This window comes from Plutella xylostella, chromosome 21, assembly GCF_932276165.1.
Source record: "Plutella xylostella chromosome 21, ilPluXylo3.1, whole genome shotgun sequence".
Taxonomy (NCBI): Eukaryota; Metazoa; Arthropoda; class Insecta; order Lepidoptera; family Plutellidae; genus Plutella; species Plutella xylostella.
Window position 1 is genome coordinate 9,033,453 of NC_064001.1, and position 22,574 is coordinate 9,056,026.

Consider the following 22,574-nt stretch of genomic DNA (forward strand, 5'->3'; position numbering starts at 1 on the left):
TTAAGTCCACCCTTTGTACTTTTATTTGTAATATTTGTACAATAAGGAGTTAAAAAAAATAATAATAAATGAACTTAAATATTATTGTATAGAAGACTATACAAGTCATCAAAACCTTTTAATTATACCAGCGACGCAATATTATAAACATGATGCAAATATGAGAAGTTAGCGTAGCTATAAATTATTTTCTTTCCATTAGTCACCAATGTTACCAACCAGTAGGACTTGACCGTGAACCCACTACTAAAACAGGCCTATGGGTAGCTGATTCACAATAATTATCATCGTCAATAAAAATACGCCCACACGAATAAAACCATTTCAAAAAATTAAGCTATTTAAACCATTTCTTCTTTCCATTAGTCGGATACTTTTGTATTCTCCCACATAGCTTTTGTTCGCCAAGTTATGTTTGTCGGTAACTCTTCAGAGTTTCATAAGGTAACTTTCCCCGTACTATCCGCGCAATGTTATGAACGCGCCCGGTTCTATAAGTCCTACAAGTATTCACAAAGCGATGAAACAAATAAGAACAAAGTACATCGCTGGGTGGTAAGCTATGTTCAAATCTTAGTTATACACTTCGGGTTTGAACGTGTATAGAATAGAATAGAAAAAAAATACAATAATTCCTTGATAGATTATGAGTCTACCACCATTTCAGCCATTTCGGCATAGCTTTCACCAAAAGCTCAGTGTAACTGAGGAAAAGAAATGGCGAAAGAAACTACTCGAACATATTTTCAACAATTCGGCCGACGACCGAATGGCGTAGTGGTTAGTGACCCTGACTACTGAGCCGATGGTCCCGGGTTCGATTCCCGGCTCGGGCAGATATTTGTTTAAACACAGATATTTGTTCTCGGGTCTTGGATGTGCCCGTAAAATGGCAATAGGCCCGCCCCCTATTACATTGGGACTAACATAACACTCTGGCGAAAAGTGGGTGCAGCAATGCACCTCTGCCTACCCCGCAAGGGAGTACATTAGTACAAGGCGTGAGTGCGGGTTTTGTTTTTTTTTGTTGTAATGGCAAAAATCGCTTAGAAAGACACTGGCCGAACAGCATCACTCACCAAAGTAGAGCTACGGAAGGTGAAAAACCTAAAGCCTATAGACATCTAATAGACATCTGAGAGATAATATGATGATGGCTAAGCCACACACACACACATACACACAACAAAGCATGCTGGGCATTTGTTGCATGTAAGTAGGCATTCATTCAAAATTAAAAACAAAATATATTTTTCCTGATTTAACTCTTACTTTCACCAAATATTCAATATGTGATCAAAGGAAGCTATGTATTTAATTTCGTTTAAATATTTGATGCAAGTCACCCCAAATATGAAATTGAAGAACATTTAGATTTAAGTTTGATGAGTTCCCTACAAATCTACTCAACGATTTTCTAGGAGCGCACAAAATATTCAAACAAACCCTGAAGGAGCTCACACATTTCCAGTAAATAGATTCAAAGATAAGATCCCTATTCATGAAGCATATCCGTCCATCTTTAATAGCTCAAGATGAAAGGTCGGCCTACATAATACAGAAGAGTAACATAATATAAAAGCGATTTCTTTTCAATACAATCTTATCGATGAAACTATTTTTTCTATTGTGTTTGGACATTTTTCTTGGCCCTTTTCATATTGTGAGTTACGGTTATTTTGGTTAAATGGAGATTTTTCTCACTTTTTAATATTTCAATGCGTGAAGTACCTACGATATAAATTTTAAATTATCTATTGTAAATTGTGAAACAAGAGCAAATACCAAGTTGTTGATGACTGTTAAAAATGCACCATAACAATACAACTTAAATCTAAAATTTACCTCAGGAAAAGACATTTTGTATCCATCTGTAGATCACATGCCTCTTATTTGTATTATGTACTTTACTACTTTTGTCGGATATATGTAACATTTACAGCCAAACATGTGATCGTAATGAAAAAAATTCAAAGTCGTCTTTATGCAGTTGAATTAGAGTCCTTTTGGTAGCGTTGTGCCGACAGAGGCTTGGAAGTTCATTTATATTCTAATGATATTGCTTTTGGTGTAAGGTCCGCCCACTCAAAACAAACAATATCGTCTTCGCAGAAGAGAGGAATCGTAATTTAGGAGGTTTATTACTGCGTTTTTTTTCAACCCTCGACCTAAAATGGCTTTTTGCTTATAAGGTATGTTAGTTTGACACCATTGTTTAGTTATCCCTTTTTAGGTTACTATAACACTTTTGCAACACCTGTGTAATTGTATAATGCGTTTTTACTTATATTGTCTGTACGACGGCCAAATGGCGTAGTGGTTAGTGACCCTGACTACTGAGCCGAAGGTCCCGGGTTCGATTCCCGGCTGGAGCAGATATTTGTTCTCGGATCTTGGATGTGCCCGTAAAATGGCAATAGGCTCGCCCCCTATTACATTGGGACTAAAACATAACACTGGCGAAAAGTGGGTGCAGCAATGCACCTCTGCCTACCCCGCAAGGGAGTACATTAGTACAAGGCGTGAGTGTGTGTGTGTGTGTGTGTCTGTAGTGTCGTTGTTTATAATCGGGTTTACCAATCGAGTCGGCATTGTTCTATGCCAATTTCCAACACCTACTCGTATTACTAAACAATCTCGATCATAATTTTGGAATGCTCACGGGAAACTATATGGAAGCAAAGCGCGCAGGCAAAAGCTAGTCTTAGGGCTACTTGCACCAACATATTTAATCTAGATTTAGTGTCAAATCTCGATTTAAGAAACGTCAGTCCATATAAAATTGGACACTAAATCGAGATTTAACACTAAATCTAGATTTATGTTGGTGCAAGTTGCCCTTAGTCAATATATCGGAACGAAACAAAACTCAGTTCATTATTGATAGCCTTTTGAAATTGAAATGGCTCTCTGTCCGCTCCGGTCCGATGAATCACTTAAAATTGTGTACTTTGACTTCGCGACCGTGACTAAAGTGCACGTTTTATTTTTATAAATTGCCAATAAACTTTTATCATGAAACACTGCGGCTGCTGAAACCGTTTTCGCTGTGGGTAATGATGGAGTATCATGTTTAACCACGGCGACAAAGAAGAAAGGCTATGCGTATATATCTTGTATAATGGAAGATAGACATTATAAATTAAAGATTTTATCGCACATTTTAAATTAAAATTTAATGTAATGTTCTATTTAAAATAGTCTATAGTTGATGTTGAAACTCAGTACTTTATTTAAGAAGACAAGTTTTGTCGCGTGGCTGTAGCGTGTATGTCATAGGCTGATGCAGTGTATTTGATCTAGATCCGTTATAATAATGTATGTAATAATAATATTTACATTTATCAAAAAATAAACATTAAGATCTAATCCTGAAAAACTAGAAAATACGTAGAAAAACATACCAAAAGTAGACCATAACAAGAACTTGAACACTTACCTGAAACAAAAAAAAACAATGATTAATACAACGAAATGAATGGCGTAGTGGTTAGTGACCCTGACTACTGAGCCGAAGGTCCCGGGTTCGATTCCCGGCTGGGGCAGATATTTGTTTAAACACAGATATTTGTTCTCGGGTCTTGGATGTGCCCGTAAAATGGCAATAGGCCCGCCCCTTATTACATTGGGACTAACATAACACTCTGGCGAAAAGTGGGTGCGGAAATGCACCTCTGCCTACCCCGTAAGGGAGTACATTAGTACAAGGCGTGAGTGTGTGTGTGTGTGTGTAATACAACGAAATTACCAAAGAACGCAGTTAACTCAATCAACATCACTGGCTTCTAAGCTATTCTATTCTCTGTGGGGTGTAAGTATCTACCTGCACCTGGCTCTCTCCAATGGAACGTTTGTGCATATCCACAATTTGAAAGTAATTACTGCGTAAATGCTACTTCGTTTTGACTACTCGACAGGACCCAGTACAGATACATATTTCAAACAAGGTGAATAACTTATAGTACATATACATAGGTGTACGGTACGAAGTATGAACCAGGTACGAAGCCACAGTCACGTCTCGAGTAACGAGGTCGTGCATCGCACATCACTCACACATCGACGCGCCTCTGAATTACTCACTGTCACTGAATACATGTGTTTGTGTGTGTGTGTGTGTGTGTGTGTATGGTAAACTGCTAAAAGAGCTGTGTGGTTATGATATGGTAGTCTTTGGTGCACCCACTAGGAGAAAATGAAGAGCGTGACCCTGAGTATCGGTCAACGCCAAGCTAAATCCACATTACTGTAAAATTTCCCTTATCGGATATCGGGATCGTATAGTACAATATATACCTAGGATAGTTACCTAGGTGCAAATATTAATAAGAATTGTAAAATGCTTTGAGGCTACGATAAGAAGATTCTGGAGGATTTTTTTGAGCATAAATATACTTCCTGTGTACTACTAAGATCGACGATAAAATAAGAAAATGATTCGTTGTGCGATATGTGGCACTAATTTTGTTCGTTTTACAAGTTATTACTAGATAAAATAGTGCACCTATGTATCATTTCATATTACATAACCGTTTACATAAACACAAAGATAACACGTTTTCTTTATCCGGCCCGCCTAAACCGCTCCTATTTTTACCCAAAATAAATTTACTTTGCGTTCTTTCCAGGAACATTTTTACGACGGCGGATCGCGTGGTGCATTTTATACGTTCAAAGTTCGTACATTATATTCACGCCAACGCCAGGCCCGTTTCTTCTTATTATTTATTAAGTATTTACCTCTATGTTTACTCGAACTTTCCACCCAATACTTTAAGGATGAGTCACATAATGTTTGGTGCGAGTACCTTGCAACGTATATTGCAACAATCCCAGTTAAATGTAAACCATTGACAACAGATATTTGTCTGATACGCGTTAAATTGTGTGTAAATCAGCCCAAGCAGGTTTATGTATAGTATACAGGGTGTTGCAAAATTGGTATACTAAGCCGAAACCAGCATGTGCAGCATGTTATATCTAAGCCCGAAACTAAAATCAGAAATTAAAAATTCGCTAAAAAAAATATTAATTTTTCATAGAAACTTAGTTGGTCACGTGACTTTTTACTATGGAGAATCAATATATTTTTTCACGAATTTTTAAATTATGATTTCAGTTTCGGGCTTAGATATAACATGCTGCACATGCTGGTTTCGGCTTAGTATACCCTTTTTGCAACACCCTGTATGGAGCCTTGCTTATGTAAGAATAACTATGGACAGAGTCCAATATCTAGCAGTGTAGAATTTAAATGTTTTAATAATTATTACCCATTTAACGCTTTAATCAAAAAATGTATCATCAACTTGGAATTTAATGTGAACTATGATGATAAATAAATTATTTATTTTTCAACGCGCTTTCCTAAAATCAGACAGTACTTTCAATTTAGTTGCAAGTTTCTTGCTTCAGTACAACATAATGCCTAACAACTCAACAGCAGCAGTCACCTATGTAATCCACTCCTAAATAACATTTTAACAGGTCACCAAGCCGACGGCCAATCACAACCCACATCACCTTACACCGGACTTAATTAAAAGATTAAATATAAACCTGAATGTTTGCCACCGACCTTACTTCGGAAAATATTGGCGACGTCCGTCGAGTCAACAATTGAGCATAATTGATAAGGCTCGGTAGCTATTGTGATGTGCGGGGGGTTCACACCTGACTGAAGGGGTGGCAGCCACGTGGTGCGAGAGCAGGACAGCTGATCATTTGTTCTTTCGCACTAATGCTTGTTGTATACACAACGCGTATGTCTATATACATCATACACTGTGCTTACAGCACGGCGCGTATCAAAGCGTATTCTGTACTCTCGAGTTCTTATTATATTAGGTGTATAAAATCGTATCTGCAGGAAGTGCTTCTAAGGCTTTTAATGTATTCGATCGAAATGGGGATGTGCTTCAAAAGAAGTATCAATGTTTGAACTGTTATTTGCTTGTATATTTTGTATTTTAGGGAGATGCGAGACAGGTGCTCGTTGTTGTGGATTTGTAAGCGTCTCCTCAATCATTGTGCGAGTCCTTTTCATCGCGTTGAACAAAGATACTTCGTGACGATGGAAGTATTTAAGTATATTGATACTTCTTTTGAAATCTGGAGGAAAGCTGTAACTGTGATCTGTGAAGAGGGAAATACGTCAAATGTCAAAACTTTTATTGTTGATTATTTGGATTATTTGTATTTAGGTATCCTGTATAAAAATGAAAAATATGGCAAAAACCAAAGGGTTTTATGTGTAAAAATATAAACTAATTACAAATACAATGGATTTAATTCTAAATCTCCTGTGTCTGATACTATTTTTGCAAGTCATCGCGATTCTCACACTGATAAACCCTCTCTGTGATCCGTCCATCATCGCTTACAAGTCGCAGAGGAATCTGAGCAGATATTCAAAGAGTTTCCTGTATGTGTTGGCAATATCACACGTTACTTTTGTTTCAATCTTCGGAATATGCCACCCTCTGCTCCGTATAAGTACTCTAGCATTCGAGACCCAGAATCATTCTTTTGCCAAGTTCATGATGGTCAGTGAGGCGGAGAAACAGTTCATGATATCCGGGTTCAGTCTTTTCTTATCAGTTGTCATCGTTGGGATCAAAAACATGATGGAATACTCGCTGAAACTAACCGCCTGTATCACGGAGTCCCACCGAGAAACAAACATAATCCGACCAACGAAGAGAGTCGCCAAAGAAAGGAATAATCACCAGAATATTCTCGCCAGTGTACTGAAGCTGAAAAAATCGACATCGTACGAGAATTTCCTATTCAATAGTGACCTAACTGACTCGTTACGAATGCTTGTCCTGGGCAAAACGCTCGACTAAACAGTTATGAAACGTGTGTACTTATAGGTATACTTACAAATATAAAACGGAACTTAATTAGAAAATTGCAGTTGTTTCATTTGAAATATTTATCGTGGAATTTGGGCTACACTCCGAGCGACGGGAGGGGGAGGTCGGGAATTTTGGCGAATTGCAGAGGCGAGGGGAGGTACGGGAAATATTCGGGAAGAAGCGGCGATAAAAATAAAACGCTGCTACAAAAGTAAGGAGAGGAAAAATGTCAAACGGGAATGCGGGAGTGTGAGAAGAAACGAGGCTGTGCGGATTCAAACCCGCTACGTTTTATATTGGAATGTGTTTTCCCTCTGCAGAACGGAATCGCCACAAATCCTTTCGAGACAAGCTTTCTGCTTGAAATATTCTGGAGGATTCCTCGCTGTGTTCCAGACGTAAGTGGGAAAGAATTGCGCTTAAATTAGCACGCTCCACGTTACCGTCGACACTACGCTTCCAAAGATATAACTACTGGCGTGAGCTCGGGAAATCTGCGCTACATTTGTAGGTTTATAACTGTAGTTACAGTATTATGCAAAACTAGTGCCAGCCGTTATTGCATGCTCACATCCCCCGTTAAACAATATCGCCGCCAACTTCAGATAATCCGAATATCGGCAAAGAGCAGAGAGCCATTAAAATTCCTTTGTGAGCATCCGTCTTAGCTCTGGCAACACTGTCGTGTTTTTGCGGCCGTACTACTAGCTTGGCAGCGAATCAAAATGGCTGGCGGTGGCGCCAGGGGCTCTTCTACTAAATGTTGTAGAAAAGACGTTTGTAGTGGTGCAGAGGGGAGGTTCAATACAATAAAAGTATAAGCGAGGCTAGCGAGCATTAGCTAAATAAATTCTTGTTGGGAATCGGTTGCGTGCATTGGAATAGTAAGTCTAGTGGATCGCGCTATCGGTGTTCGTGTGTTGTGGAGCCTTTACTGTGTTGTATTTGTATGTGTTTCAGACATCATGGTTGTTGCCTTATCGATTGCGTATATCTAACGTGTTTGCGCTTAACCTGATGCAGCTGAGTTTTTAAAATGTTCATAGTTCAGTTGATAAACAAAGGAAGGTAACAGGATAATTTGAAAAGAGGATGCTAATAACGACGAATAATGTATCCAAGGGCCGGCGGGGTCAGTGACCAGAACTATAGTAACAAAAGTCCAGTGTGCCTCAACGACTGTGTATTTATTATTTACATGGTCCGTATTGCGTGCCGTGTCGTAGACCCTGGGGGAATCTTGCGGGTCCTCACAAAATAGCCATTTATGGCCTCACCGTGGTCAACGGCGACAGAAGATGTAGAGTCACCTCGTGACTAAAGGTTTATTTAGTATAGGGTTACACAGCCACTCATTTATGATTTCCTGGTACCTACAATGTAATTATGTAGGTAAAAAGGAAAGGTAAGTTAATAAATTAGAAACAATATGATAATTTTGTCCTCTTAAATAGTTGCGCGGTACCAGGGTAGCAGAAAATAAGTAGAATTAATATATCAGTATTGTTCGAACAGAGTCAACGTAGCCGAGCGATTAGGCATATTCACACGGTAACGCGCTCACAAGCTGGCTCAGTAATTATGAATGTGTTTATGTCGGCAATGAATTGTGAATGTTTTCTGTCATTAACTTTCACGAGTTCGGGATATTCCTGTTTTCGGCGCTTTTATATTTTTGGGCTTGTTCGGTAAAACGCTTATGTGAGGTTGGAGGCACGTAAAATGATAGTACTGTACTGAAATTCACTTAACGCTAACCGCAAAACTCACCTTTACGTTGTTAACGGTAAGAGCTACAAAAATATCTGCAGACATAGTTGACTAAGCCAGTAGGTGTATCTGATGTTTGCTTTTCATGGTTATGTTGTTACAGATATGTAAATACGAAGTAAAGCCGATGTCTCTGCGTGGGGAACACTTTTGTAACCAATAGCCAAAAACCGATCCAATCTAGATTTTCACTCAATTCCTTTGGTTGAACCTTCCCATAATGTCTGTGAAAAGGTCCTATCTTAAATGGGTTTTGGTACCTGTGTTGAACCGTAATAAAACTGTCATCATTGGCAGCTAAATGCCATTAGATTTATGAGTTCCAAGGATAATCCAGGGTCGCTTGATCGAAACTCAAGGATTCCGAAGATTGATCCTGAAACTATGCGAGATCCGGGAACAAGTAAAGGGGTGTCCTCACATTGCGTGGAATATGTGCGGGGCATTCATTCGTCTCTGTTGTGAGCGATCAGTGTGAACTGGGTATGAAAGATACTGGCTATAATACATAGCTAGGCAATTAAAAGATATAATGATAATGACGCCATATAGGTAACAAGTATTTAAAAAATATTCATAAAATGATATTTTAACCAGATACCAATTGTGCACTTTATTACTACTCATAGATATTTATTGAGGCCACTGTACCTGTTTACCAGGGCACCAGACATAAAGGAGTATTATTTGAGTCACGGTAGAAAGAGATAGCGGTATTCTGCTAATAGCCGCCGGCTAGGGTAATTTTTTCTCCTTTTTCCCATTGTTAGAGATATTACGAGGTTATTGCGAGGTTGGGATATGTATATGTATAATAAGCAATTAATTATCTTTACCTTTAAAGAAAACAAGGGAGTTGTATGGAGTGTTATAAAAGGTTGTGTAGTGTAAGACGAAATACTGGCTCAAGTAAGTATGTGTGCAGTTTTTTCAACTACATCGGAGAATAGTATCGAAATAAATACCTAAAGATTTTATAAACAAAAATATTTTTTGGCGAAGTAGCTTTTAACTTTTGCGATAAGTTGCTTTTTATCACGAACTAGAATATTTTTATGGAGGTTCCAGACATAGTGTAACTTGTAAATTGAAGCCAATCACTTTATTTTAGTGATGGAAGTAAAGCACAGTAAAGTTTCACTGTAAGAAAACACGGAAAAACACTTAAAATGTTACTTCTTTGTTGCTATTTCTGAAAAATATTTCGAATAAAACTTTGACGTAGGTAGAAAATTGTAATAAATAGGTTATAGTATTTTAGTAAAAGTATCTTTAGATAAAAAAAGTGTTTACCTGAATTTCGTTTGTGAGTTAAAAAAACATTCTTAAGGCGATGAACCCCCAACGAACACCGGCAATTGAAAAAAAATACACTTTTGTTTTTGCCAAAACGGCCGAGGCCACCTCCTCGTCATGCTAATTAATTAATAACGGAGGTTATGTTTTTTTTACTGCTGGCGGTAGTTGCAGATACATAATCATCCCCTTAAAGTCAATACTTGGAAACTGCAATACACGTTTTTGCAAAAAGGGTACACTAAGCCGAAACCTGTGCAGCTTGTTCGCGAATTTTGACATTCAGATTTAATTTTTGCAAGCTACGGCTTAGTAACTATACTCTTTTTGCAACACCTGTATAAGGCGCACCCTAGACCTACAATACTATTGTTCAATATATTTATTGTGGAATAAGTTTTTAATCCAAATGACGTTTGCGCAATCTTCAATAATAACACTAGACGATGAATTATAATATTGCACAATTGTCAATATTGGGCAATATAATTGATCGTCTAGGGTGCTCCTTAAAAGAGCTTCCTTGAATCTGTCGAGACCAAGTAAAGAGGCCAATGGCCAAGGTTTAAATATTCAGTCTTCCGCGTGTTTACAGACAGCGGCCATTATGTTTTTTTAACACCGCCCGCCTCTGCAGGTGTAACTCGTAACAGTAAATAAATAGAGTTTACAGCCGGAGTGCCGGCGTTGTTTAGTTTTAATACTGCTGTGTTTAGTGATGCGGCGAATGGATAGATATGCTGAGTAAATGACTGTGTCCTAGATTGTTATGTGGGTACAGTCGTTGTTAAGGATAAAGACTTCTGTCATATATGTAGAACTTAGCGAATCTGTGCGCTCGTAGAGCCTTCATCTTGGAACCTCCAAATTGAATCATACCCAAAGTAAATTTTGACATAATTAGCTTTCTATACAGTTCTATTTCAATTAACGGTACCTATACATCGTATGTTTACCTCAGCAATTTGCTACACTCTCTAAATCTAACAGAACTAATTGAAAATAAAAGCTCAGCGATAGAAGTGGCTGTTATTTGTCGAGGCGTTTCTTTTGCACTGACACCACCTATAGAGCTTCCACTATGTTATTGAATTTTTGACGTTTCCTTATGCCTGGTAAAAGTAAAGATGGTTTTCGTTTGCAGTCATCAAATATGTATGAGCTACCACTGAGCTTTTATTTTCAATTAGTTCGGTGATTTGGAATGTCAAAAAACCAATAATATAATGGACATAGTATAATTCGTATTAAAATATCGTTGCAACTATACCATTCTACGAGTATATACAGGGTGTTGCAAAAATGGTATACTTATTAAGCCGAAACCTACATGTGCAGCATGAGTTTCGGGCTTAGAAATATCATGCTGCACATGTAGGTTTGCACGATTGCACATACCCTTTTTGCAACACCCTGTAGATTTAAAAACTAGAGACGGTTCACTAGCTCTCCACTGGCGGTCATTTTATTACAGCTCGAACGCTTTATTCAATTTGAGGCGTCACTCAGCCAGATGCGGTGGGATGCTCTTTTTCATCGTTTTGCTGAATACTATACGATGTGAGTTCCCACTTTATGGGCATGCCCATGAAAACTTAGAATAAAATATAACCGAAGCCGCGGGTGCACTTTGCGCCGTTTTTCTGGTGACGGTGCAGCACGTAATGTATTATTTAGCGAATGTGTTCGTTCTATGTTTAATAAACATAATAAGAAGTAGTACATTTTTATCGCAACATGTTTTGATATTTGTCATAATGAAAATGACCTATGGTAAATTGACTAAAAGTACGCATGTGTGAATCATAAATATTGTGGACTCTACAAAGGCGATAGTATATCGATAGCAATCTGTATGACATCTTTTTAACTTTAGAAACTAATAAAACCTATGCAAATTCCAGCAAGCTGCCTATCGAATTACTGTCGACCACATTAAGTGAGTGAGTGAGTGAGAGAGAGAGAGAGAGTATACGAAAAAGTAAAGAAATCAATTTAAATCAGTATCGGTAGTGACTTCCTATCACAATAGTCCAGTCCCTCATTTATGGGACGGCGGAAGTATGAAATTCCCTTCCTTTGTCCAATTACCTGTCTGGACCCGTCTCTTGTAATAAACTACACTAACCTAAAGTGATGTGTCAAAATACTCGGTAAATAAGCTCCGGGAATAAAGATTTATTCTGAACTGATATTTAGAAGCAACAAGTATGATCAGACGGGAATGACATAATTATCTACTTACCTGATATTTTTGTGAGCTCTTAGCATGCCTTCATGCTACTAGCATTCCTATTTTAGCTGATAATGAGTTTAACTAATGCACTTACCAATAAATGTTGTAAAATTAATCGTGTAAATTCAAGGCAATAAAAGTGTGGTTTAAAAGTGACCCCTTAACCAAATTAAATACGTACTTTCTCGCAAACAACCTTTTTCTTAAACGCGCAAACCCAATTATGTTTGCAATTAACACGGAAAAGTACCTTTCAAGCCGGGAGAGAAATCTGTTGGGAACTCATTACTTGATCAGTTCGGACTGACCCTCTAGGAAACCCTTGAGCGTTGTTTGATGAAGGTTTAACACAAACATAGAGGTTATTATTAACAATATCCAAATTAAACTGCCCAATAGCAACACAAAGCGGTCAACAATTGTCTTTGTGCTTATATTTGAATAGACAGTACTGTTGAAGTGTTTAACTAGTGATTCTGTAGTCTAATATTAGTGATATTGAAGGTCTACGAATCTGTTTCTCATTTCTATGGTAGTGCTGATAATTTTACTCATAGGCAGGTACTTTTATCTACATTCATGTTTTGATTTTTTAACCAAAATAATTCATGCACTAAGCCGAACTTAATACTAGCATTATTTCACAGTTAATCATATATAATAGAACTAACTCTAATGTATTTTATACCTGGGAACTATGCGAATATGATAGTTCCCTCTTCAAATCCTACATCTTAAGATACAAAGGTAACTAAGTTACCTACAGTAACGTAACATCATCAAACAATATTCTACCTTGAAACAAAAAAGTCGTCTAACAAAATAAACCCATAGCACCTCATTCAAACGGTGTGAAAGCAAAAGTTTGACGACATTAGCAGCCTCACCTTTACATATCCCTGTAACCCTAGTAATGGGTTTTGAAAAACGTGGTCTACCAGAAAAAGTTTGCGAGGCCTTGTCTGACCCAAGAGTATTCATATTATTTTCACACCCTTTTTACTTACACGCGCCGAGACTTTGTTTTGTGGTATACCTAAGTATTATGTGATAAAAATATGTATTACGAAATTTCCGTTGCAGGCAGTGAGTAAATTTCTTTTGACTAAAAATCCTAGGAACTTCGGATGAAACGTGTTTTTATTGAAAATACATGAGATTATTTATATGTTTGTCTGTTTAGAAAAATTGTTTTTAATTGGGGTCTTTTGATTGGATTATTTGTCTTTTTATTTATTTCGATCATTTATTGAGGTTGTAATGTTAGTTGTATACTATATAATAAATAAACAAATAAATAGCAAAATGTTTAAACCATTTTTCTAATACAATGTTCTACCGAAGTAGCCATTGCAATATGAACTCTATCGTACTAATTCTGACTCAACCTTCGGCTTATAAAATTGGATAGATGGTTAATGCAAATTTTGGTTGCGTATTTGCAACTTTCTTTACTTTAAGGAAACTTGGAACTTAAGTACCTAGTATTCGCTTGAATAATTTTCACCGCCTCAGAGTTTCAATATTATAAACACCCTGTTTTGTAAAACCAAAACATTTATTAGACTCAGGGTTCTTAAGTTTATTAATTCCTAATTTAACGACAAGACACGGACTGGAGTTGGCCGACACAAAACTTAAATATTAGGTTTGTAGTGTCAATGACAAATACCCAAAATAACAAAAAAAATATGCATTAAGTTTTTTTTACTTGTTCCACACGTCTAAAGTTTACATAAGTAATAATATTATTATTTTTTATGTAATTAAAATAACAAAAAATACAAATTAAAGAGATAAACAGAATTACGCATTTAAAAAAAAACATAACTACGTTTATGGAAATTAATTTGATTTACCTAGTGAAAACACAACAAACATCAAACAACTTTATTGGAACTATGAAAAGCAAAGGTAAGTTGATTTAACTAGAGAGGGATGTTGCTTATAAATTATTCTATCGAGATACTTTGATGGATGAAAGGTAGGAGGAATCAGGGGATTGTTGTTTCATCACTCTTATAACGTGAAAAGATGACGCAGAGATAAATTTATTACACTCGCAAGCAATGAAGAAGTTCCAGTGACAACAAATTACTCCCAAACGGAAAAAGCCACCGTAATGACTCTTTTCTGCAATATTAAAGTAGGTATATATGATTTATAACAGCTCTTCCAAATATTACCAACTAATAAAGATAATATTATTCAAAAGTTGTATATATTTTTTTTAAAACGCGGGAATTTTTAGGTGGACCTTGTCAGTAATTGCTGAAAAAAGTTAACGTTCGGAAGGATAATGACAACTCATCCATCCACTCAAATCGAATATTGAATCTAAATGTTAATTATTTATACGGTTAAGTAAAACGAAACACACTAATCAAAATTCATGTACTTAATCAAAACAAATTAAACAAGAAAACAACAACTAAAAGTACTAGGACTGCATAAATTACTCGATGTTTTCTGTAGCTCGTAGCAAAAAATCTGCTACGAAATTTCGTAGCACATGCTACGCACGTAGCGCTCGCAAAGTTTTTAAGGCTCTATATTATTTATTCTCGCTGCCACAAGTTGCTTTAACCTGTGAATGTTTTCACTAATGGTGTTGTTCAGTAATTTGATGTACGCGTACAGAGTGGCAATTAATTATTTACTATACAATAATATTGTGTTTGTTGGGTGTGAAACATCAAATATTCGTTCGAACTTCTGACTTTGTATGTTTACCTACCTATGTAGGTACTTAGTAAACATAAAGTTTATGCAAGTTACTTACTTAAGAAAGAAAGAAAGATAGATGGAGCGAAAGAAAGTTATACGGAAAAAACAGTCAATAGCCCGAGTCACGATAGAATGACATTTATAATCGCAACTGAGATAGCAAACAAATAATTTTCAAGTTTATAGTGAAAATTAATAAAAGAGACTTAAAAATATGTATTAAAGTGCATTTACCTTTATTATTGTTATAAAAAAACCCATAGGTACCTAGAAAAGTAAGGAAGCAAATAAAAATCGTTCTAATATCTTATTCAACACGTATTTTAAAACTTTTAATGGCAAAACAATGTTAACTGTTATTGTCAATAATAGATAAATGGCAGTGTCAATTATGTTGTACTAGAAACTAATGGACTAATCGTGTATGTATAAAAAAGCTATAGACTAGAAATAAACAGTGTACAAGATGAAGCTACAATGTGTTATCTCATGAACCTACACGAATTACAACCTTTTTGCCTGCTACAAGGATCCAAACTCAACTATTTTCTGATTAATAAAGCTCTTACAAGCTTTATAAAATTATGAAAGTAAACCTACCATAGGTTTATAGATTACTATCGTCAATGAATTATTCTTTTTGATTTTTTCCATGTATCCTGTTTTGGTGGACCATTTTGTCTAATGCACAAACAAGCAAACATAGCATTGGACGCCCTCCAGCCAGCTGAGGTGTTATTCTTTGACAGTAGTGGGTGAGAAAGACCAAAAAAACAGTATTGATGCACCTTTACTAATGGTATTTGTACAGAAGTACTTAATTATTGGCTGAAAACAATGAATTTTCTTATCTGTTTCATTACAAAAAATGTGTGTCGTCTCCAATGAATTTAATTGACGCTATAACTCTCGATCAAGATCTCGCCGAGCCGAGATAGGAATCGTGGCTGCGTACGATACTTCCTCTCTTGATTTCCTCTGCCGAGGCGCGCCATCGATTTCCTTACATCCCACCGTGGCCTCCGTAATTCAGTTTCCTGAATTAATTTGCACTACTCGACACGATTGATTGGATCACCGCGGAGGCAAATATCCTGTCAATTTTGCTCGTGTAAAGCGAGCCCTCCACGATTAATTGTGTAGGGCGGGATTTTGTCAGTAGGGCGTAGGTTATTATCGAATTATTAAGGCTTCGTTTTTTTATGGTCTATGGATTCTTCCACTGATGGGCAAAGACCTCCCGTTTAATTTTCCATTCATCCCGATCCAATGCGGCTACCTACCAATCCGGCAAATATTTGATTTAAATTAAATTAATATTCTAAGGGCTTGTTTCGCAATGTCAGGATAACGGCTACCCGTGGGATAAAACACTTGATGTCACGGTCTAAAACATAATTATAGAGTAACAGCATGTCTTTTATCTATCAGGTAGCCTAAAACCAAACATTGTAAAACAGGGCCTAAATGTTCGTTCTAATTATAATTTTTCTGAATGAATAGAATACAATGAGATTGCCATCATACAAATCATACATTTGGAATAGGTTTAATTTGGAGTAACAGGAATTGACAATACCTTAGGAGGTAAAGTAAGTACCTATAGAAAATGTAAATACATATCATTTTGTTATTACAATAATATGCAAAGCTAACAATGAGGCAATGTAGGTAGTATTACATTATAGCTATAAGAGCGATGTGACGAGTCTAGTTCTACCAAATGCAATTATTATTGTGTTTAAAATATAGAAATTATTAAGATTCACATGTATCAGGTCGATCACTAATAAAATATTACTCTGTATTTTAAAGATGAGAAAATTGTTTGATGTAATCTGGCGCTTCCGGGTTTTGGGTTCGGGTTGTTGTTGGTTTTCGAGATTTAAATCGGCATCGATAAATTGTCTTTGTAATTATTTTCATCCCACAATCCAAAGCCTTTTTATTTGAAACATCCGTTACGTTATCCACTTGATATTTGTTACTGACTCAAGTGGAAAACCGCATGAAATAGGCAACATACAGGGTGATGCAAAATTTGTATGCATGCACTCCATCTAGTTCGTAGTCTTCGTAGTATTGTTTATCAAAATCAGTATACATTTAGGGGTAGTAGGTACCTGTTCAACACTAAATTGAGCTAATACTTACTGTATGTAGGCTTTGATAAACAATTAACGAACAAGAAGAGTATCATTATACAAAAACAAAGCAATAATAGGTACGTTCACATAAATATGTACTTGTTTTCATTTAATTCATTTGTTTAGTGCCAAACCGAAATAAACTTTTAAGTTCAACCTAATAATAACCAATGTACCAATGAACATAGTCAAAAATGTTGTAAACGATATAATTAAAAATAATCATTTTTTTTTTATTTTCGAAACGTTTCTTTTGCCCCAATACTCTATCTTGTTCGTTTTGTGTTTACCTAAGCTATCCCACCTACAGAAGGATACTTTATTAATACACTGAAGTGCAGTATTAGAAACTTCTAGAAATATATCGGTTAGTCCTTGTTCATAAACGTTGTGCATTGTGTCCACTAACGAGGTTTTCTCCATTAATCACTTGCAAGAACAACAATTTGCCGGCTCATAATTGCAGAGGTAGAAAATATATTATCATTGTTTTAAACGCAACCAACTTTAAAGCTCCCTTTTTATACATTTTGTTAATGTGTTTTTTTATTAACGGCCTCTCTGTGCCAAGGCCTTCTACGATGGACTAGCAGAAAACGCAATTAATTAAATGAAAAGAGCATTTTGCGGTGAGATTAGGTTGAATTACTTTAATCCATAGTGGTAAACACAGTTAAATATATTTACAATTATATTTTTTGGTATTTACTTTTAAAACCACTCCATATGAGATTTGAAATGAGCCTTTAAAGCGGTCTTTGGCCAAAACTGCGATGCGTGTTGCGACGTCGCATCACAAAGATCTGCAAAATATATGTATACTGCAAAGTTGTACACTCTTTTGTACATGCAATGTTTTCGCAGATTATTGCAAAACTTCTTTTCGGGCCATTGGAATATAAGTAGGTACACTGATATTATAATATATATAACTTAATAAAATACGAGTAGTATGAGCTTGATGTTGAAGGCATCCGTTGCATTTATGTCTGAATAAGCACATTCAATCACTAGGCCCCAAATCAACATAAACTCACCAAAATTGAATGTGTGACGACCGAATGGCGTAGTGGTTAGTGACTCTGACTACTGAGCCGATGGTCCCGGGTTCGATTCCCGGCTGGGGCAGATATTTGTTTAAACACAGATATTTGTTCTCGGGTCTTGGATGTGCCCGTAAAATGGCAATAGGCCCGCCCCCTATTACATTGGGACTAACATAACACTCTGGCGAAAAGTGGGTGCAGCAATGCACCTCTGCCTACCCCGCAAGGGAGTACATTAGTACAAGGCGTGAGTGCATGTGTTGTGTTTTGTGTAATTGAATGTCCAGCTCACACTTTCTTAATCACGCTCGAAAGAACGGGAGGCGCAACAAAAATAATTTAATTATTCAAAACGCTGTAAAAGAGGCTTAAAGTCTCCTATCACGACACGCCCCCCTCACTTAAGGGGGGACATAAACAGGCAAAATAATAGAAGTGTCTTCAAAAGGGACGGCTGTTAAGACCTTTAATAAACAAGGAACTCGGCCTGAACAGTAAGAGCCCACGATAAGAGTAAGTGCCCACGAGAAATCTCATATTTGATACTTGTCAAACTCCCAAAAGCTCACCCAGGCGTTAACGGCCTCCACGTTATAATAAAAAAGACGGATCTAAAACATATTTTTTTATTTCCCAGATTAAAATTCGACCCTATTCTTGTGGTGCGTGCCTCTACTTTTCTTTGTCACTTCCGTTTCAAGATTTGGCATTCGGAGATCTTAAATTTTTTATTGCCCCCAAGAGACTTGCAAATTATTGTCAGGTTATGGCTTCCAAAATGAGTTTATTAAAAATCCCCCGCCATGGTAAAATACTAAATGCCTTAAAATTAAAAATCCCGGATGAAAAAGTGAGTTGGATTTTCTTTTCAACATTGAATGCTTTTCAATAGCAATGATTCCGGAAATATTGTTATTAAATGATTACTAACTGTATACAAGAATATGTATGCCAGACTGAAATTAGTACCTACTAAATTATAATTACCTATAATATAGTTCATGTATAAAAGTTGTTACAAGTAATAACTTGAAATACCTAAGATCATATGTATTAAAAATACACAAACAGACAAAATATAAAATTACCACTGACCTATAGGTACTCTACCTTACAATGTTTTGACAGTAAACATCCTAAAGCAAACACAATTTTCATATTGTAATTTCGTGTCATAAATTATTGCAATTAGCATAAAATCATTAATTCGAAATTTGCAATGGTCAACCACTGTAGAGTATAAATTATTTTATTTGTATGTTTAGATACTGTAATTGTAATTGTGAACCTTAATGCGTAATTGTGCAGTCCAGCTGGCGTGGTTATTATGTACTTATATTATGTAACTATGAAATTATGAAAAGCTGAACGTCAAGTGTAGTACTGTACAGGTTTGAAAGTTTATAAAAAGCTATAAAAGTTTACGTTTTCTCGCATACAAAGTGGCGCCTCTAGCGAAAACTATCATGAAACATTTGACAGATAAAGTCTGCAGATGACAGAAGTAAACCTAATCCTTTTTCGATTTCGTAAATTACAAAACCTCTGTTTGAAAGACAGTTCTTGATTCTCAACCAATCTGCTTTTGAATCTAGTGGTAGAAAGATTTAATGGCAGAATTTATAATATAGTTATTTATTAACTTAGGACGTGCTACTGTTTTGCTGTCCTAAGATACCCCTGTGGTATAAAGGTCCTTTACAAGCAGGCAGCATGCCTGCATGCCGTCTTTTCCTCGGGCCTCAGTAACTGCCCTGGCTTGCCACTTTAGGTATACAGGGTGTTGCAAAAAGGGTATAGTAAGCCGAAACCTACACGTGCAGATAGATATACCATGCTGCACATGTAGGTTTCGGCTTAGTATACCCTTTTTGCAAAACCCTCTTAGTACATTGAAAAATATGTTCTACTATAATTATTAATGCGAGGTGCAACTAAGTATAGCGTTTGAAACCTGTCGAATTTAACTTTCTTTGGTATGAATTCAGTTTGGATAGCATTCAAATCAAAATGAACTACGTCGCTACAAGAGAAGGACTAAATAAATATTTTTTCGAGAAAATATATAAATTTTATAATTTCGTTTTTCAAAGCAAATTTCAGCTATTGATGCTGTATTTGCTCAGTTTGACTATGAGATTATGACTATTCATGATTGTACTTTTTTTGGTAACATCTCATATATATATACTGTAGGTATAATTCAGATTTTTGCTGTTTGACAAATACACCGTAAAATGCTAAATAAGAACAATTGAACCATAAAAATTATACTACCTCAATTTTTTCAGAATAACAGTACAAATTATACATATTTTTTATTTAGAAAAAGTATACCTATCTACAATGCCAATCATTTCTAAAATAACAGGCCAGTCTATTTTTCCTCGCTTCAAATTATATCTTTCCACGCGAAACAAGTATGACCCGGCTATGTTAAAAAGGCTCAGTTTCCAACGCTGCCGCTGTATTAACTTGTGACGTCAGAGTTGAAATCATCTAATTTTCTTGGCCGGGTTGCCTACGGGATGTTCTTAGGGTGTATTACTAAACCGTTTTTTCGCTACAGGCAAGCTTCTTGTATGTATGCAAAATTTTAAGACCAGCCTTATTGCTTGTGCGTGCTCAGAAAAATGATGATACCTTTACTGAGTACCTTGGAGAAGGCTGCTTTTGTAATTAGCTGCCTTTTCATTGAACACACGCTTAATCTCAAGCACCTAATACCGATGTTAGTATCGACTATAAAAATGATATAATGAGATCACTTTATCGCTCATCTGTAGCAAAATATTAGAAGACGATAACAAAAGGCAATTAATATTACTTTTATGACTTTCTCGATGTTGTTACATAGCTAATAAAACACATGACATGTTGATTAACCTATTATATCGTAGATATTACTCTGTATCTTTTGAGATCAAAACATCTTATGGTATAGGGTATTTTACTTTTTGAAATTCGGTAGGTTTTATTGAGAGAACTTGATAATAAAATGCCGGTTTCAGAGCATGTTGCGTACTCGCGCTCAGTATTGATGTTTCCAGACAGAATTCTAACCTCAAACCCATCTCTATGTCTCTGAAACCGCACTTTAAACACGCACTGGCTGATTTGTTCAATTAAAGTCACTGTGGAAGTTGAATGTCTCTCTAAAATTGTTAAGAAAATGAAAAAATAAAACGATTATGTAGGTCTGTACGGCAGTTTGTTACGTTACGCAGTGAGACATGCAAACGCGCGCGGTTTGATACTGTAGACATGTTGAGTTACAGTTCACTGTTTCATAACACTACAAACCGCAACGTCATCATCACTACAAAACACACATGTAGAGTAAAAAAGACTTACAGTGTAGCGCAAGGGGGGCACATAGCCGAGAGCGTAGGAGAGCCCGCCGCTCGGCAAGCGCCGCCGCGCTACCGCATGGCGCCAGCTCGCGCCGGCCCGACCGAGCACTACCAGCCCCCGACCAGTCCGACTGTGAACAATACCGCAGGTTAGACCGCACGCCTACCGCGCACGCATTGCAGGGTGACCACACGGCAACTTGTTACTCTACACGATCCACTCAACGAACGCACCGCGATCCGCGACGCGCGGTGACTCTGCAATACGGTAGGAGCCGCGGCGGCTACTCACATTAGCATGCCAGCATCGGCGGCGCTGTTATCAACTGGTTAGGTAAACAAGGGAGCACTGGGGCATGCTGGGCGCGCGGGCTCGGCATGCGCCGGCGGGGCGGCCGCCAGGGCCCGCGGGCTGACTGCACTCGCCGCGGGGCGCCGCCGCAGCAGCAGGCCGGGTGGAGCAGAGACTGCGCGGGGCGGAAGTGTCGAGCGACACGCGCGACGGTGGTCGCGAGTGCGGACCGCCACTGAGGGCGGCCCGGGCCGGCCCCCGCGCCCCGCGCGCCCCGCGCACCCCCGCGCCCCGCGTCGCCGCGCCGCCGCGCCATGTGCCCGCCCGACCAAAGGGTTGTCGGCAAAGGGAAATTGCTACTATCGTCTTTTTGTCGTCACGACAATTGGCTGTGCTCTCGCTGCTTTGAGCACAGTCTCTCTTTGACCGTCATGCCGACTGGGAAATCTTTGCGGTTTTTCTACGGCTTCCCTGTCGCAAAATATGTGTTCCTCAATTTCTTACGTCACCTCTGGGTGGTAGGAAAAATGTACCTGCTGAAACTCATAGCGCAGAACAATGTAAGCTGTTGAAACGCCGCAGTACCAGCATTCATTCGTTCTGTAGACGCAACGCGGCTGTAGGAAAATCCCTAACGCAGCCCTTAAATTTTCAGTCAAGTGTTACGAATGGGGTCGAAGTTTCCCGAGGCGGGCCGAGCGGCGGCGGCCGGGGCCGAGCGCGCCCGAGCGGCGCCGCCCAGTCGATACCACGAGCTCCGCGCCGCACCACGCACAAACACACTGGCCCATTATAATTACATTTAATTAAGGATAATGCCGACTATTTTGTGTAATAAGCATATCGC

The 22,574-nt window shown here is 37.6% G+C and overlaps 2 protein-coding genes across 2 annotated transcripts in view; one reads left to right on the forward strand and one right to left on the reverse strand.

Moving 5' to 3' along the window:
• Positions 1–21,955, reverse strand: part of LOC105385419 (acetylcholine receptor subunit alpha-like 1) — a 165,547-nt gene extending 143,592 nt beyond the window's left edge. Inside the window, exons 1-2 of the mRNA XM_038116070.2 lie at positions 21,728–21,955; positions 21,437–21,566 (exon numbers count right to left, since the gene is read on the reverse strand). The gene's annotated coding sequence lies outside the window, so the exon portion shown is untranslated. The remainder of the gene's footprint in view (positions 1–21,436; positions 21,567–21,727) is intronic.
• On the forward strand, positions 6,173–6,913 carry LOC125490235. Its single transcript, XM_048628817.1, has one exon. It carries the CDS (start codon positions 6,282–6,284, stop codon positions 6,846–6,848), a length of 567 nt encoding a protein of 188 aa, XP_048484774.1. The 5' UTR covers positions 6,173–6,281; the 3' UTR covers positions 6,849–6,913.
• Positions 21,956–22,574: the final 619 nt, after the last annotated feature.